General features: G+C 33.2%; 1 protein-coding gene across 1 annotated transcript in view; it reads left to right on the top strand.

Moving 5' to 3' along the window:
- The first annotated feature begins 221 nt into the window (after window positions 1-221).
- LOC132730482 (unhealthy ribosome biogenesis protein 2 homolog) overlaps window positions 222-17,332 on the top strand; it is a 32,818-nt gene continuing 15,707 nt past the window's right edge. Inside the window, exons 1-18 of the mRNA XM_060716423.1 lie at window positions 222-275; window positions 1,706-1,856; window positions 2,290-2,404; window positions 4,441-4,569; window positions 4,945-5,079; window positions 5,672-5,787; window positions 6,215-6,335; window positions 6,893-6,957; window positions 9,128-9,397; window positions 9,905-10,013; window positions 10,472-10,635; window positions 11,733-11,845; window positions 12,386-12,552; window positions 12,792-13,016; window positions 13,481-13,627; window positions 14,295-14,452; window positions 16,120-16,260; window positions 16,831-16,929. Of these exons, the coding sequence (XP_060572406.1) occupies window positions 251-275; window positions 1,706-1,856; window positions 2,290-2,404; window positions 4,441-4,569; window positions 4,945-5,079; window positions 5,672-5,787; window positions 6,215-6,335; window positions 6,893-6,957; window positions 9,128-9,397; window positions 9,905-10,013; window positions 10,472-10,635; window positions 11,733-11,845; window positions 12,386-12,552; window positions 12,792-13,016; window positions 13,481-13,627; window positions 14,295-14,452; window positions 16,120-16,260; window positions 16,831-16,929 (2,450 nt within the window). The 5' untranslated portion in view covers window positions 222-250. The remainder of the gene's footprint in view (window positions 276-1,705; window positions 1,857-2,289; window positions 2,405-4,440; window positions 4,570-4,944; window positions 5,080-5,671; window positions 5,788-6,214; window positions 6,336-6,892; window positions 6,958-9,127; window positions 9,398-9,904; window positions 10,014-10,471; window positions 10,636-11,732; window positions 11,846-12,385; window positions 12,553-12,791; window positions 13,017-13,480; window positions 13,628-14,294; window positions 14,453-16,119; window positions 16,261-16,830; window positions 16,930-17,332) is intronic.

The following is a 17,332-nucleotide window of genomic DNA, read 5'->3' as shown; positions in this document are numbered from 1 at the left end:
AAAAAACCGTTTACTGCTACTTATAAACTGATTGTCACTCTATCATTTGTAGGTCAATGTTCATATGCAAATACCTTATAGTTTCTAAGTTTTGGGAAACGAACATTGTCTGAATGAATTGAACAGTCAACAATATCAATCAGTATACTACACAAAGTTTCTAATAAGTCAATAAAAAAGGACATACGCCTGAAATAGTTAGGAACTATCCTTTTTTGTAGCAATTGTTTCCCTTTGATACTCTTTAAAAATGGCAACACGCATTGGAAGCTCAAGTGAGTATTTAATTTTTATGCATTGCCAAAAGATTAAAATAACACCCAAGTCGTACATTTTAACTCTTACATGTTTATCTGTTTCATGAATCTTTTACTAAAAATCTTATCAAGACTGTAAATTAATCTATTTTATCCTGCACGTGTTTTTATTTACAAATGTTCGTACTCAATATACTTCGTAATCAAGAATAATCATTATATTATTTTGTATTTGCGGTAAAGTGCATGTTAGCATACAGTGTATAATTTCTTCATGAGCTGCACATAGCAGATTATCATCTATCATTTATGATGTTGAACTATTGTATGGGGAAGAAGTAGTCAAAATATATTGACGTGCCAAAGCTTGATTCTGAGATATTTTCGTTCTGGGGCAGAATCTCGCTTTAACAGAGGCGAGATATTGCCCAGACACGAAAATAGCACAATATCTCGTCGCGCAGTACAATTAGTTGGACTAGGGGAAGAAGACACCACCCCTCCCTCAAAATCAGTAAGACAATACACCTTACTTTGGGATATCATGAAGTTGGAGTGTAGAGTGGTCAAGCTTCACAGACTGAACAGACTGCACAGACGTTCAGGCAACCTTTGCTCCACAATCCATATGTACCAGTGTTGCATCTAGGCTGCGCGATTGCGCGATTTGCGCATTTTTTATGAAGATCGCGCATTTTCATTAAGTCAGTGCGCGCCAAGTCGCGCATCTAACTATCTTTTCAACTTAATTCAGTTTATCTTCATCGTATCTTAAAACGCTTTCAGCCATGTTTGTTTTTTCACTCGTGGTTATGACTAAAACACGCACTAAAGTCGCGTGTAGCAGCCGACTAAGTCATCTCGGGTGTGTTTTGTAGTATTCGTCAATATTTTATTTTTTCTACTTCCATTTTGAGCGGACGATAGCTGTCAAAAATGCCTGAATGTAAAATAAATGAATTCTATTCGGTATGTCATATTGTAAGGTAAATGTATGTCCCCCAAATTTTTTTCAAATCCCCCACATTTTTCGATTGAGTGGGGGACAATCCCCCATTATTTTGAAATTCTAGATGCAACACTGTTTACTTGTGTCAAAGTCTTACCACTTTCATTGTCATTGCAGTAAGATAATGGTTAATGACAAATACTTAGTTAAGGGGCGTCAGTGGCCGAGTGGTTAAGGTCGTTGACTTAAAACCACTTGCCCCTAACCGCTGTGGGTTCAAATCGGACAGGGACTTTGGATTCTTTCATGTGAGGAAGCTATCCAGCTAGCTTAGGGAACATCGGTGGTTCTACTCAGGTTCGTGCAGGAGGGCACCTGAGGTCTTCCTCCACCAGTAAAGCTGGAACGTCGCGTTATGACCTATACTGTGTTGATGTGACGTATAACCCAAAACAAACAAACAAACAAATACTTAGTTTACTTGTGTGTTGGCTTTCAGACATATATCTGAAGATAAAAGATAAGACATTAAAGCTCGTCGAGCGCCTGAATCTATTGAGATATGCCTGGAAGTTCAGCAATGTTTACATACCAAATAAAGAGCAAGTCCTAGTTGATATACTCACTGGTTTTCTATTGAACCAGAAGAAGTAAGTGATTTAGACTATTTTATTTTGTGAGCTCACCTGAGCTGGAAAGCTTAAAAGCAAGCTCTGAGCTCAGAAGTGAGCTTTTGTTATCTTATGATTGGGTAATAGATTAGAAGCAAGTTTAGGAGTCTTGTAGTGTGGTCATATTTATTACAAAAATACCTTACAATTTAAAAGTACATGTATTATTTTGGTATTGCCTGTTAAGATTTTGCAATTAATCAGTAACATTTTAATATAACCTATTTAAATTTTGCAATTTAGGTACATTTTGGTATAGCCTGTTGAATATTTTCAAATTTAACAGTAACATTTTGGTAAAATCAGTTAAAAGTGAAACAGTCAGTCAAATAAAGAAGAAATATGTGGCATCTACATATACCTATTACAGTAACAGTCATTATATCTGTTACTGAATTTTCAAACCTTTCAGAGAACGTTTGAATAAAGATGATGTTGACAGGATATGGAAATGTCTGCAGGATGTCTTGCAGACAAAAAAAGCGTCGGAACCAAACAAAATTCTGCTGAGACAGTCTTCTACTCAGGTCAGTATCAAATGCTATATTCATAACAGTGTGAAATATCAAACCTTTAAATGATATTTCACTCTCCTCAACTTTGATGAATATTTTGAATTATTATGCCCCCATTTCGAAGAAAAGGGGGTATATTGCTTTGCACTTGTCGGTCCGTCGGTCTGTCGGTCCGTCGGTCCGTAGACCAAATGGTTTCCGAGTGATAACTAAAGAACCCTTAGGCCTAGGAACTTCAAACTTGGTATGGTGATTGGTCATGACCAGTAGATGACCCCTATTGATTTAGGGGTCAAGGGGTCAAAGGTCAAGGTCACATTGACCTTGTAAGCAAAAACGGTTTCCGATCAATAACTAAAGAACCTTAAGGCCTAGGAACTTCAAACTTGGTATGGTGATTGGTCATGATCAGTAGATGACCCCTATTGATTTTGGGGTCAAGGGGTCAAAGGTCAAGGTCACATTGACCTCTTGGGTAAAAACGGTTTCCGATCAATAACAAAAGAACCCTTAGGCGTAGGGACTTCAAACTTGATATGGTGATTGGTCATGATCAGTAGATGACCCCTATTGATTTTGGGGTCAAGGGGTCAAAGGTCAAGGTCACATTGACCTCTTAGGTAAAAACTGTTTCCGATCAATAACTAAAGAACCCTTAGGCCTAGGAAACTTCAAACTTGGTATGGTGATTGGTCATGACAAGCAGATGACCCCTATTGATTTTGGGGTTAAGGGGTCACAGGGCAAGGTCACATTGACCTTGTAGGTAAAAATGCTTTCCGATCAATAACTTAAGAACCCTTAGGCCTATGAACTTCAAACTTGGTATGGTGATTGGTCATGACCAGCAGATGACCTATTTATTTTGGGGTCAAGGGGTCAAAGGTCAAGGTCACATTGACCTTGTAAGTAAAAACGGTTTCCGATCAATTAACTAAAAACCCTTAAGCCTAGGAACTTCAAACTTTGTATGATGATTGGTCCTGACCAGCAGATGACCCCTTTTGAGTTTTTGGTCAAGGGGTCAAAGGTCAAGGTCACATTGACCTTGTAAGTAAAAACGGTTTCTGATCAATAACTTAAGAACGCTTAGGCCTAGTAACTTCAAACTTGGTATGGTGATTTGTCATGACCAGCAGATTACCCCTATTGATTTTGGGATCAAGGGGTCAAAGGTCAAGGTCACATTGACCTTGTAAGTAAAAACGGTTTCTGATCAAAAACTAAAGAACGCTTCGGCCTAGGAACTTCAAACTTGGCATAGTGATTGGTCATGACCAGCAGATGATCCCTATTGATTTTGGGGTCAAAGGTCAAGGTCACATTGAGACTGTATGTTTAAATGGTTTCCGATCAATAATGAAAGAACCCTTAGGCCTAGGAACTTAAAACTTGGTATGGTGATTGGTCATGACCAGCAGATGACCTATTGATTTTGGGGTCAAGGGGTCAAAGGTCAAGGTCACATTGACCTTGTAGGTAAAAACGGTTTCTGATCAATTAACTAAAAACGCTTAGGCCTAGGAACTTCAAACTTTGTATGATGATTGGTCCTGACCAGCAGATGACCCCTATTGAGTTTTGGGTCAAGGGGTCAAAGGTCAAGGTCATGACCAGTAGATACTTGATAACCCTTATTAATTGTTTGATCACTGGGTCAGAAGTCATGCATAATAACCTTATCACATGACTAATTGGCTGCTGATAGGGGGCATACATGTTTTACAAACATATCTTGTTTAACTTTCCTCAACTTTGGTATTTACATAAAACCAATTCGTATTTATTTAATGTACTAGTATTTTGATCATTTTAAAATTCCCAATTTAGTTAATTTTCTATTCAATTTACCCAATTTCCACAAGTTTTGATTTTCAGCGCCATATGACCTAAATTGTGCTCATGGGCTGTAAAACCAAACAGACGGAAAAAAACCCACAAGACTTAGTGTTCATGGTACTCCCTGGAAAATAATAAAAAAAAAAGGTCTGTCTCCCTATGATAAAGAATTTTATCATTTACTTATGTATATTTATTTTGTTTTACAGATGTTAATTGACTCGCTGTTGGCTGCCAATGAAAACTCTGGATACATCTTACCTTTGATTGGCTGTTTTGATGCCATCATGAAATCAGATTCTCTGTCAGCTGTGTTTACACATAAGTTAGAAACAATGGTAAATTATTTCATTATTAAGAAGTATACATAAAATTTGATAACAAAAAAAGCAATGAATTAAAAAGGTGTTGTATATCTGTTGCAATAAAAGGTCATCAACTTTCTGTCCTTATGCTACTGAAATTTGTGTAATGAACATGACCTGCTTGAAATTTAAAATAATCTTTAGAAGTTTTATAAACAAGAGATTCAAAAACTGTGAAGCCATCATTATAGAGTCTGGCCAGGCTCTACATATTTGGAATAGTTTTGTAATTGTCATTACAAGCTCTTGAAGAATTCAAAAGATCTCTTCATTTCGTAACATACAAAGTATAATAAATCTTTACTAAATACATGTATATTTACAATATAAAATGCCCTATCATTTCAGGTGCTTATACTGGAAGGTTTTTGTCGAGTGTTAACTTTGACTACATGTAAACATAAAGCGTCACTGTCATCAGCTATACATCATACTGTAGATAGGTTTAATGAAACCTTGAAAACAGCACCAGGTCAAAACCAGGTATGTAAAGTAGTGGGTTAAAAAACCAATAATCTACATATGGTTGTAATTGACTTATCTGATCTAGTGTATATGAAGTAATGGGTTTGAAATAGTAGAATTTCACTGCTCAAATGTGCCTTTGCTGTATCCAAAACTTCATTGTAATTCAGAGTGATATTGAAAAAAGACAGTTCTATTCATTTGATGATGTGCATTACATTTACTGATATTTTCCAAAATTATAACATGTGACCAAAGGTAAATAAATTCGAATTGCATTAAATTAACACATAACCTGCTGAATTTGTAGGATGGGTTTGACCTGCTTTGATTTTGGAACAGTCCATTTCAGTATCAAATTACAAAAACTGAGCTACCAATAGTATAGACCCTGGTCAGTTTACAGGGATGTGCAGGTTGACTAGGCTCTATACTGGTGACAAACGCTAAGCAGTTTTAGTTCCACCAGATTAGAGGTTTATGATTTAGTTGAACATTCAACATTGTTGATTCAATGATATGACAATTTTTCTGAATACTAAGCGAAAAAAAATCTAGATTTGCATACATTTATAAATATACTCATGTAAGTTTTCTTTTACTTTTTCAGATTTTGACTAAGTTATGTGACCATGTGTTACCAAAGTTTTTAGGTCTTTGGTCCAGTAAACCACCAGATAGTGTAAAGAAAATATCAACAGCCATTCTTGAAGTTCTCAGTCATAGGTATGTTTCCACTATCTACATAGTTTATACGAATTTAATTTAGTTTGATCGTGTTGGAAGCTATACCTTTATAGAAACACTCTAGTATATGTTCCTGGAACCAGTCAGAAGCAATGAGTGAAAAGTTTCTTGCTTACAGAAACAACAGCTTATCCCTGATGAGATTCGAACCCACATGGCAAATACTAGTCCCACACTTAAGCCATTTAGCCACTTTCTACTTGTACATTCATGATTGTATCTAGTGCATGTATGATAAACAACAAAAACAAAATTTTAGCTCATGCCACACCGAAAATAAGTATAGTTAATAAAACATTTGTTTGCTGATTATGAAGACTGTAGCTTATTTTGAATTTGTAATTTAGTGACACTCTAAATTTTAGGTACAAAAATATTATCTAGCAAACATGTTTTCTTATTTCAGGGATCATCATCAGAATTATGATGTTTATTTGAAAGCCAAACATAGCACTGCAGGTGGACATATACATAAAAAAGCTAAACCTGTGGAACATCTGTTTTCTACTCTGGCAAAACTTTTACAGGTTTTTACATGATAGTATTCACTTACATATTAATCCTTATAAACCCTTAGATTTGTGTAATCTGTAATGAGGAGATTTTGCCGCTACAACTGTTGAAATATACACAAATTGATACACAATGCTAAAACACAAATATTTGATTCATTTTGTTTTCTTAAAATTATACTCATGTTTGTGAAGTACTTTGCAAGAAATTATTGGTTGCGGATATGTTTTAAGAAAAGAAAGGGTCAGTTTGCAGTAGAATTGTAAGAAATATATTTTGGATTAATGACTTGAGATTTTGACTTACTCTGTTACACATTCTAACTTTTGCTGAACTCAGCTTCCAATACAAGGACAGTTGGACATGCATAGACCATAATATTACATATAAATCTTGTCACTAAAGAAGAGTATCATTTTAATTTCCTTTTTGATAAATCATACTACAGAATCACCTTTAAGAGAGGTCACTTGTTACATTGTGCATTTAAAAATTGTTTCCATTTTCTAAGATTGAATGTAACTAACAATGATTTGCTTCTATATTCTAAAATTTACTTCATCTTTTGTAGACAAATGAAGAAAGTTGCAGTCTATACTTACCAGTTGTGTTTGAGAATTATATAAAACAAAATTGGTATGTAATTTTTTACATTTTGTACTATACAAAATTGCGGCATAGCTGGGTAGTTCCCATAGTGTAGTAATCTAAAGATACTAGTAGCTGGCAATTTGGGTTCAAACCCCATCAGGGCAAGCTGTTGTGTCCTTGAGCTTGAAAGTTTACCCTTCTTGCTTAGTACTTTCTGTTTCCTGGAAACAATTTGATAATGTTTCCATGATAATATAGCTTTCAACATAATCAACAAAAAACAATTCTTTGTAAACTGACATAAAAAGTTTGTCAACTCAAAGTGTTGAATCGAAAATTGTGATTAGAACTAACGTGTGGCAAAATCAATAGCCTTCGATCTGAAGGTAACACTGTTCTAAAAATAGATTTTACCTAATCACCACTACATCACCTGTACTGACTTTCGGACAAGGGATTAGGGAGTACACATTATACATGATGTTAATCAGCGTATATTTACTTTGTTTACATGCAATATTTTAAGAAATTGTAGAATGCAAACAAGTTGGAAATGGAATTTAGTGTGAAAAGAAAAGGGACAACTACACACTGTACTTTTTTAAAGTTAAATTTAAACATATGTCACAATCTGCTCTGGCGATATTTGTCAATAAAACGGTTTTTGTCATAAACAATTTTTCATTCAGGCAGAAAAAAAGTTTGACTCTTTTGATTGATGAGGCAAAGTTTAAAAAATGCACCAGTAATTGGCGATGATTTTAACAACAAATATTTTGTGTGAGACATAAAATAAAAACAAATGTATTTTATTGTCTATACGTAAACAGTGTATGTAAAAATCACGGACCTCAATTGTCAATTCAGTTTAAATATACATGCAAGCATGCATGTACGTATTCATTATTTCTGATAAAATAAATACTAGAATCGGCATTTTTTATTAGGTAAAATAGGAAAAATGCAGAGTTTTGCTTATTCTAAAATTATTAAAGAATTAAGATATTAATCATTAATCTAATACTCGTAGCACTTTGGTGGATAGATTCATGACTTCTCCAATCTGCGTATTTTACATAGAAACAAAATTTTGTATGGTATATCTGGGACAGAAAGATACTTTTTCATTTTTAGTCCTCATACCATATCATATCACCATTTCTAATTTTGATAAACAGTGAAACAAAAACAAATTGCCAAGCGCCGGCATTTTTCTCAAATTGACATGCAGGGAAAGTATTGCCCCGAAACTTATTTCTTTTTCACCATATCATCTTTATTTTCCTGATGGTTTTAAACCATCTCAATCATGCTAAAACGCAAGTTTAACTCCAGGAACATCATTTCCATTGAGAGAAATGTGAATAAAAGTATTCGTAACCATTACATGTTGTATAATCTACATGTAGATTAACCAGTTTCCTTGTCCGAAAGTTATCGATATGTGGCTATTTTTAGAACAGGTCTCTTATCAGTGACGTATACGATGCTTATCTCAGATCGTTCCCTATTGTTGGTATTGCCCAGGTTGTCCTACAGCCTGTACCGACAAGTGAATTTTTTCCAGAATCTATTTTTAGAATATCATACAGACACTGATACAGACATACAGTATAGAAATGTTTAGGTAAAATGGACAAGTAAAATTTTGTCAGCCCTGTCTAGTAGAGAAAAGTGTATGTTTTGAATAAGAAATTACAAAGGAAAAAAACAACATACAAGTATTCTTATGCTGACAGCTGATCAATGTCTGTTATATGAAAGAAGCAACTGCACATGTACATTTCCATCACCTTGTGTACAGATCTGTGAAAAACTATTTTTCTTTTCCTCTAACAGGGATTTAGTTCTCTAGAAATTTTGTTAAAGTTTGTTTAGCTCAGTTGGGTATTAGATTCATGATGTTAAGTCTCTCTTGTACAGCATATTGTTTCTTGTGTGATAACTTGATTTAGGGAATTTGCCTAAAACACTGTTTCCGCTGCTGATTTTTGACTTTGAAGAACGAGTTAATTCTTGTAACAATTCAACATATCGCATTGAATGTGAAAGTCTGAAGTTTCTTGCTTTAATTCTTGGAACTGGATGTGAAATAGGGTACTGCTGTCTGGTTTATGACTTTGTTTTGTTATAATTTGTTGTTTTGTTTTACAATCCTGATGACACTGAAACAAACAAGTAAATTATAAAATATCTATTTTATTGAATGTTTCAGTCATAAGGGTATTCAACTGACTGTTCACTACCTGATGGTAGAATTCTGCTCTATGATTGGTCTACGTAGTGACAACAATGACCTTTCTGGACCAATCAAATCATCTGTAATATTTAGAGCTCTACATGAGCTGTTGAAGATTATTCAAGGTAGAGAACTCTATGAACAGTTCCTGGATGAGAAGAATGAGCTTGTACAACTGAAGTTTTACAAACATGTTGTACATGTTCTCACTGACTATAAACAGTCACTAGATGATGAAACAGATGAGTGAGTATAATTTCACTTCCTTGCTTTCTAGTATGGAAAGTCCAGTATTTTAATCAGAGAATTCATCATCTTAGTGTAATAACGTAATAAGTGATTCTAAATTTAATAGCAGTTTATCAGTTATTGCACTAAGGTGACTTCTGAGGTAGATAATATCTATGTCTCTGTTTTATTGTTTGCTTTTAAGATAGTTAGGGATGCTCCAATTTTCTTAAATTAACTTGACAGTCTAGTGTTTATTTTATATGGGTATTTTTATATAATCTATAATACCTCTAGATTCATGTTAGTTTTTTTGTGAAAATGAAATGATTTTTGTCCAACCTTAATCATTTATCCACAGGAATGAACATTGAGGAGTCAACAGAGTCACTGTTAAGACTGCACAGGAATTTATTGATATGCTGACACTCAAACTGTTAAAGATATCGCTATTTGAAGAGTCTTCTGATTGTTATTTCAGATTATTCTTTGACTAGTACTTAACTTCTACATTTCTTATTTCAGGGTGTTCTCAGACTGGTACTCAACTATGACGATATTCATAGAAATGAATCATTATATTGTTGAACTAAAACTTGTTGAGATCTTTTCTATTGGCTGGATTAATGCAAAGGTAAGTTGTGTTTTGTCATTAGTGTATTAATTTGATGTTTATATGTCAAAGTTATAACAGCAAAGAGTCTGGTGTGATTGGAAGGACATGCAGCATGAACTGGCTTTATATTTGTGCCATAGTTATCATTTTCAGGTCCTTGAAGCAAGTGTTAGTATTTATCCTTTTATTAAGTGTATACTGAAAAATTTCTTCTTGATTACAATTGACATTTACTGCAAAATCATTATTCATGGGGAAAATAATTATTGTGGTTTTCGTGGATAGGTCAATCCATGAATTTAAGATCCACAAAATTTCATTTCTTCTGTCGTAAGATTATTATACATCACTTTATTTACATTTTACCTTTTGGAAAAATAAACAATTTAAGAAACCATGAAAATGTTCTTTGTGACAAAACCACTAAATTTCATGCCCATGAAGTTAAGTGAATTGACATTATTTTATTATTTAAGGTTAAAGAGGAGGATATAGAAGCTCTAGACAACATGTTGTGTGAGTTAATGACAACATACTCTAAATTACGACAAGTTCCTAAACTGATACTGAAACTGTTGGGAACTCTTTGTGTGTGTGATGATAGTAACACTCTACAACTAACACCGAGATTTCAAACATGGTATGCTATATTGGTTTCAGTTGAAATATGTCATAAGAAATGTTTATATTCCCATGGGAGAAATGTTTATATTCCCATGGGAGAAATGTTTATATTCCCATGGGAGAAATGTTTATATTCCCATGGGAGAAATGTTTATATTCCCATAAATGTTTATATTCCCATGGGAGAAATGTTTTATATTCCCATGGGAGAAATGTTTATATTCCCATTGGATAAATGTTTATATTCCCATTGGATAAATGTTTATATTCCCATGGAAGAAATATTTGTATTCCCATTGGAGAAATGTTTTATATTCCCATGGGAGAAATGTTTATATTCCCATTGGATAAATGTTTATATTCCCATTGGATAAATGTTTATATTCCCATGGGAGAAATATTTGTATTCCCATTGGAGAAATGTTTTATATTCCCATGGGAGAAATGTTTATATTCCCATTGGATAAATGTTTATATTCCCATTGGATAATTGTTTATATTCCCATGGGAAAAATGTTTATATTCCCATGGGGGTAATGTTCATATTCTAACGGGAACTCAAAATTGATGTCAATACATTAGAAAGTTAATGCTGGAAAATTGTTTCTGATTTCAATTTAGTTTTTAAGAGATTGATGGTCCCATAGGGATGGATGATTTTATCTGTAAGAGATGGGTAATTTTACGTTCAGGGATGGGTGGTTTAAGCCCTAGTGAATGAAAAGGGTTTAGCCCCTAATGTGGTGGATTAAGTTCAAAGAATTGGGTAATTAAACCTTATATAGGTGGGTGGTTTTGCTCTACAGCAATTATTAGGATCAATTTAACCATCTGTCAAGTTTAACTGAAACCTAACATCCCTCTAGAGCACACATCACCCATCGTTGTAGGACTTATCATTTCATCCTTGTATAGCTGTAAACCACCCACCCCTATGTAGCTGAAATTAGTCTAGTTTATCAATTACTGTAGTTTATCAATGAAGAGGTTTAACCGCTTATCCGGTTAGGCTTAAACAACCCATCCATGTTGAAAAAGTTTTGCCAGCTTGACTGTTAAATACTCTTTACATTAAATGTAATTACAAATAAATGTTGCTGATACTCTATGTAGCTATGGTGAAGTTATACAGAATCTACCACAAGGAACTATGTTAGATGTATGGAAGAAGTTTGCAGCATCTCTTAAAGGTCTTTTTGTCAGTGATGAAACTAAACATGACACAGGTATATATAATTTTCTTCTGAGATGATGCCAAAAGAATTATTATAGCTATGCTAGATTTTGGTGTGTTTTTGTGATAGAAGGAAAAAGAGTCTGTGGCCAAGTGGTTAAGGTTGTTTACTTCAATCTATTTGCCTCTCACCACTGTAGGTTCAAGCTGCTCAAGCATCTTGAATTCTTTCATTGGACAAAACTATCCAGCTAGCTTACAGAACATTATTGGTTCTACTCTTGTGCCCGTTTGTGGCTTAAAAAGGTCACAATAAACGTTGAAAGTCGCCATATGACCTCTACTGTGCTGGACGTAAAGCCCAATAATAATAAAAAGAAAAACACCTTAGTGGTCATTTTAAACATTATGGCAGCAACTAACTGGTCTTGGGTGAATAAAAGAGAAGAAAGTAATATACTCTGGGAAATATATAGTCAATTCATCTCAACTTAATGTATTATAGTTACTTATTAAGATGGTGTGTATGGTAAGAAATTTGTCAGGTTTATAGTTTAACTATTAAGTACAGTGTCTTTCAACATATTTTCAGGACATTTTCAAGGAATCTGCCTTCTGTTCCATCATTTCTTACTGAATGTCAAGGTTGCAGACTACACTGTCACTGAACTGACCTTGAAATCTGTTCAAGATCTACTGGTTGTCATGGAAACAGAAATATTAGCTCCACTATTGAAGGAAACCTTAGAAAACAAAGATGTAAGCGTGTTATTGTTGTAATAAATTAAAATCTATGAAATAATTGTATAATGGTTTTGATTTACAACTTGCATGTATTTGTAAAATGAGGGAACATAATCAAAACCTTGGTCTTGCAGTCATTTTTTGAATGTGCAAAATGTTATTTAATATCTATTCAATTTGTAGTTTTTAAACTTAAGATATAAATATAAGTCTTTGGCGTAAATATTGTGTTACTCTTTCTTATAATTTTTCAGATGTCTAAGTTAAAGCATACATTATTCTTGAGTCAAGCTTGGGGTGAAGTTGTGGCCATGTTAGCTCTGTATAAAAAATTCAGAGCCAGCGAATTCCAAACCAAGGTGTTAGTTTCACATGAAGGTGATCTTTCCTATGTACATGGGTATCTGGAGACAAAACAATGGATGAAGTTGTACAAGATTGTCACAGAGCATGCTGATCAAAGTTTAATATATGTTTGGGTAAGTGGTAATGGTCATTGCTAAATTTGTACATTTTTTTCCATTTAATTGAATTTTAATTTCGAACTGTCAATTGTTATGTCCCCCACTTAGGGACGCATTTCCATATCAATTTATGTGGTTTCACTGTTAAAAGGATAGATTTAAAAACACAGCATTACAGGCTGCACTATATGACTTGGCCGGATTGCACAGATATGAAGACTTAACAATAAGGGTTTTGATTACATTTAATTGGTTTAGAATATTTGTTAAACTAAATGTAGTAAATATCAATTTAAAAAGAATTTCATGAATTTTACCAGCTTTCCAGACTTTTATATGCAGCTTTTCTATTGGTTAATTCAATATTTTATACATGTATGATATGCATATCAACCAATTAATTGCTCATGAAAAAAACAGTGTCTACCTGTGTGTCAAATTGTGCTGAAGTGTTGTAATAATGTGGATATTGATTACAGGAAACATTGATGATGCAGAAAGTTAGGACTGTGTTAGTATTTAGGGGTGTCACTGATTGGTCCATGATGTCTGATACCATGACAACGTTTATAAACAATTTTGAAGATGCTGACAAGAAAGAAGATAATGCATCTTGGACTGGCAGGGTAGGATTATATATATATATATATTATATATTGTTGATAAAATCCTGCATAAAATTTCTAATGAAGATCATTGCATTGCATACACACTCAAGGGTGAAATTGTGGAAGATTGTTGACTCCTGTGATAGACTTAAGCTTATGTAATAATTTTGACACTAAAGTGCTGAATGTAATGAATATGTAGACTTTGCTGGTTGTTTAATTGTCATTCCACTTTTTCCCAATATGACTAAATATTATGTTAGAATTTTCCCGAAATGAAAGGCTAAGGCATTGAGTTTTGTAAATAGCTTACCAGCAAAGTCAAGGTTTTGAACTGTTCTTCTTGAAATCTATTTGCATTATTAATAATGAAATACTGCTAAATTTAAAGGGATAGGTGACTTAATGGTTATGGTGTTCATAGGTTCTAGACTCATGTTTCTTCATTTTGCCAGTGCTAGTAAGTTCCAGAAAGCTGACTCTAAAGTTATTAATATCAGTAAGAAGAACTTGTTTCACTCTCAAGCTTAAATAAATTCAATAGGTTTAAGCTGAATACTATTAAGCCATTAATTTTGTGATTATTCTAATATAAACTCAACAGTTTTATCCAAGCTTGTATAGAAAAAAATAAATTATTGTATGATTTATGTTTGTATGATGAACATATTTTAATTAACACTAGTTGGAAGATGTGACAGAGACCAGTTTACTAACAGCAAGATGGCGTCTGCTGACATCCAACATGGCCGCCATTTATGCAGTGTTGTCTGATGAACAGATAAAAACAGTTGCAGATTTCATTGTTAAATGTATGGTCACATTTGAACCACAACAAATCAAGTAAGAATTTTATAACAAAAAATCTAAGTTAGTTCTTGTGGTATTTCAGGGCTAGTGTAATTTTTTGAGGGAATAAAGGTATAATATATTTAACATTTATTCAAACTTTAAGGTGCATTTACTGTTATTTATAACTTTTGATAAAGTAACAAAAATCTCCAAATAATCTTTTTCAGGTAGTTGCTAAAAACAACCATTATGACAAATGTACAACATAGATTTTTCTTGATTAATTAAAGAACAAAAATGACTCTTTTTAGCTCGACTATACGAAGTATATGGAGAGCTGTCCTACTCGCCCCGGCGTCCGCGTCCGCGTCCGCGTCCAGATTTTAGATTAAAGTTTTGGTGCAGTAAAATATTTTTCACTATAACTTTGTCATTTCTTAAGGTATCAACTTCAAACTTCAAATATATGTTCCTTATCATCAACCACATCTTATGTGACAAGGTTCATAACTCTAGCACCAATATTTTCAGATTTATCTCCCCTTGAACTTAGAATTTTCCTTAAAAAATATTATTTTTTACTGATACTTCTTTATTTCTTAAGGGATCAACCTCATACTTCAAATATATGTACCTTATCATCATTCCCATCTTATGTGACAAGGTTCATAACTCCAGCACCAATATTTTCAGATTTATCTCCCCTTGAACTTAGAATTTTCATCAAAAAATACTATTTCTTACTGTTTCTTCTTTATTTCTTAAGGGATCAACCTCATACTTCAAATATATTTACGTTATCATCATCCCCATCTTATATGACAAGGTTCATAACTCTAGCACCAATATTTTCAGATTTATCTCCCTTTGAACTTAGAATTTTCCATACAAAATATTATTTTTTACTGTAACTTATTTATTTCTAAAGGGATCAACTTCATACTTCAAATATATTTACGTTATTATCATCCACATCTTATGTGACAAGGTTCATAACTCTAGCACCAATATTGCAAGAATTATCTCCCCATAAACTTAGATTTATTTTCTAGAAAAATGTTATTTTTATTTTAACTTTTTTATTTTAAAAGGTATCTACCTCAAACTTCAAATACTTATTCCTTATCATCAATTACATTTTATGTGACAATGTTCATAACTCTTGAAGCAATATTTACAGATTTATCTCTCTTTGAACTTAGGATTTTCTTTAAGAAATATAATAACTTCTTTATTTTTTAAGGTATCTACTTCAAACTTCAAATATATATTTCTTATCATTACACAAATGTTGTGTTGCAAGGTCCATAACTCTAGCATGACTATTTCTAGAATTATTCCCCTTGATCTTGGAATTTATGTTAACAAATGTTATTTTTTTACTATAACTTAATACATAATTATACATAATTGATTTTTCTTTCATAGTTTTGTCCTCCTTACTGCGTCCAGTATTTTATTAGTCGAGCTTCGCTGTCTCCTGTGACAGCTCTTGTTTAGAGAACTACTCTTTTTTTAGAGAACTATCTGTAACGAAAGCTACTTTTTCCACTTCCCAGGTATTTTCTCTTCAGACAGGTTTGATTGTATTACTTAAGTGTGCAGACATAAACACTGGACAGAAATTTCAAGTTGATAAAAAGAAAAATTAAACCTTCTCATTTTACATGGCTTTAACTATGTAACTTATTTATTAAAAATAAAAATGATTATTTCAGGAAAGGTTTGAATCTGCGAGATATAAGTATGAAGTTTTTGGAGTCAACTGTACTGCGGGAATCTGGTCGTCTGCTATCTTGTTTGGGAACCTCTGTTTGGAGACATTGTGGAGTGCTCTTCAATGGCAGAAACATTAAAAGGTATTTTCTGAACTTTTTAAAGGACTTTTGTTCAAAGATTAATTAAGCCATGCCAACATAGTGCGTTTGCGACCAGCATGGATCCAGACCAGTCTGCCCTGCTGCGCAGTCTGATCAGGATCCATGCTGTTCTCTTACAAACCCTATAACAAGTAGAGAAACTGATAGCGAACAGCATGGATCCTGATCAGACTCCATGGAAGCGCAGTCTGGTCTGGATCCATGCTGGTCACAAACACACTATATTGATTTTGTCATGGCACGGCTCAATTGATGTATATTTTAGGTTAAGATAATGTAGTTATCATCAAGTTATTACCAGAAGTTAAAGTAGATTATGTATGATGAGGTCAGAAGTGATTTGTTATATTTCTTTCTATTTTATTACCATTGAAACATTTCACTTAGATATTTCAGTATTTTAATTAAAAAGCATGAAAAATAGCTTAAAGTTTTAGTTAGAAATTTAACAAATCTGCTGAACTTTTGTTTGAACAATAATGTTTTAAAATATTTTTAAATACAAAATAAATTTTTCAAAAAGTGTGTTTGGTGACTTTTTATCTCTAGTCCAAAGAAGAAGAAACAGGACACCATGACAACCAATGTTTCAATATTGATGGGTATTTTAGGAGATTCTGACATATCCTGGCCCCAACAAATAGATGGGTAGGTGTTTTATTAGACACATCTGTTGATCTTATATTATGTAGTAAAGATTAATTTCATCTTTTACTTTTGCCTGTGATGGAAGTCATTTTAACTACCCGTATACTATGTCTAAATGTCTGAATTAAAATTTGATTACAGACTTGACAGGTTACGCATTCCATATTTATTTAATTTAGTAACAATTTGTACATGTAACATAAATAGTACATTTAATAGAAAACAGAAATCAAATAATACCGAAAATGAAAACAGTTTAAAGCAAATGGGTTGAGCCACAAATTTTACCAACTTTAATGAAGGCTGTTCCATATTTATAACAGAAAATCACTACATGGTGTTGAAAATGTACGAGTTTCTAAGAGAAATTTAGCATAATCTTCATTTCTGTAACAATACAATT

This window comes from Ruditapes philippinarum, unplaced genomic scaffold (genome assembly GCF_026571515.1).
Source record: "Ruditapes philippinarum isolate M1 unplaced genomic scaffold, ASM2657151v2 ctg2398_1_1_1_1, whole genome shotgun sequence".
In the NCBI taxonomy this organism is placed as follows: Eukaryota; Metazoa; Mollusca; class Bivalvia; order Venerida; family Veneridae; genus Ruditapes; species Ruditapes philippinarum.
The sequence above is the reverse complement of the archived record's forward strand: the minus strand, read 5'-3'. Positions and strand labels throughout refer to the sequence as shown.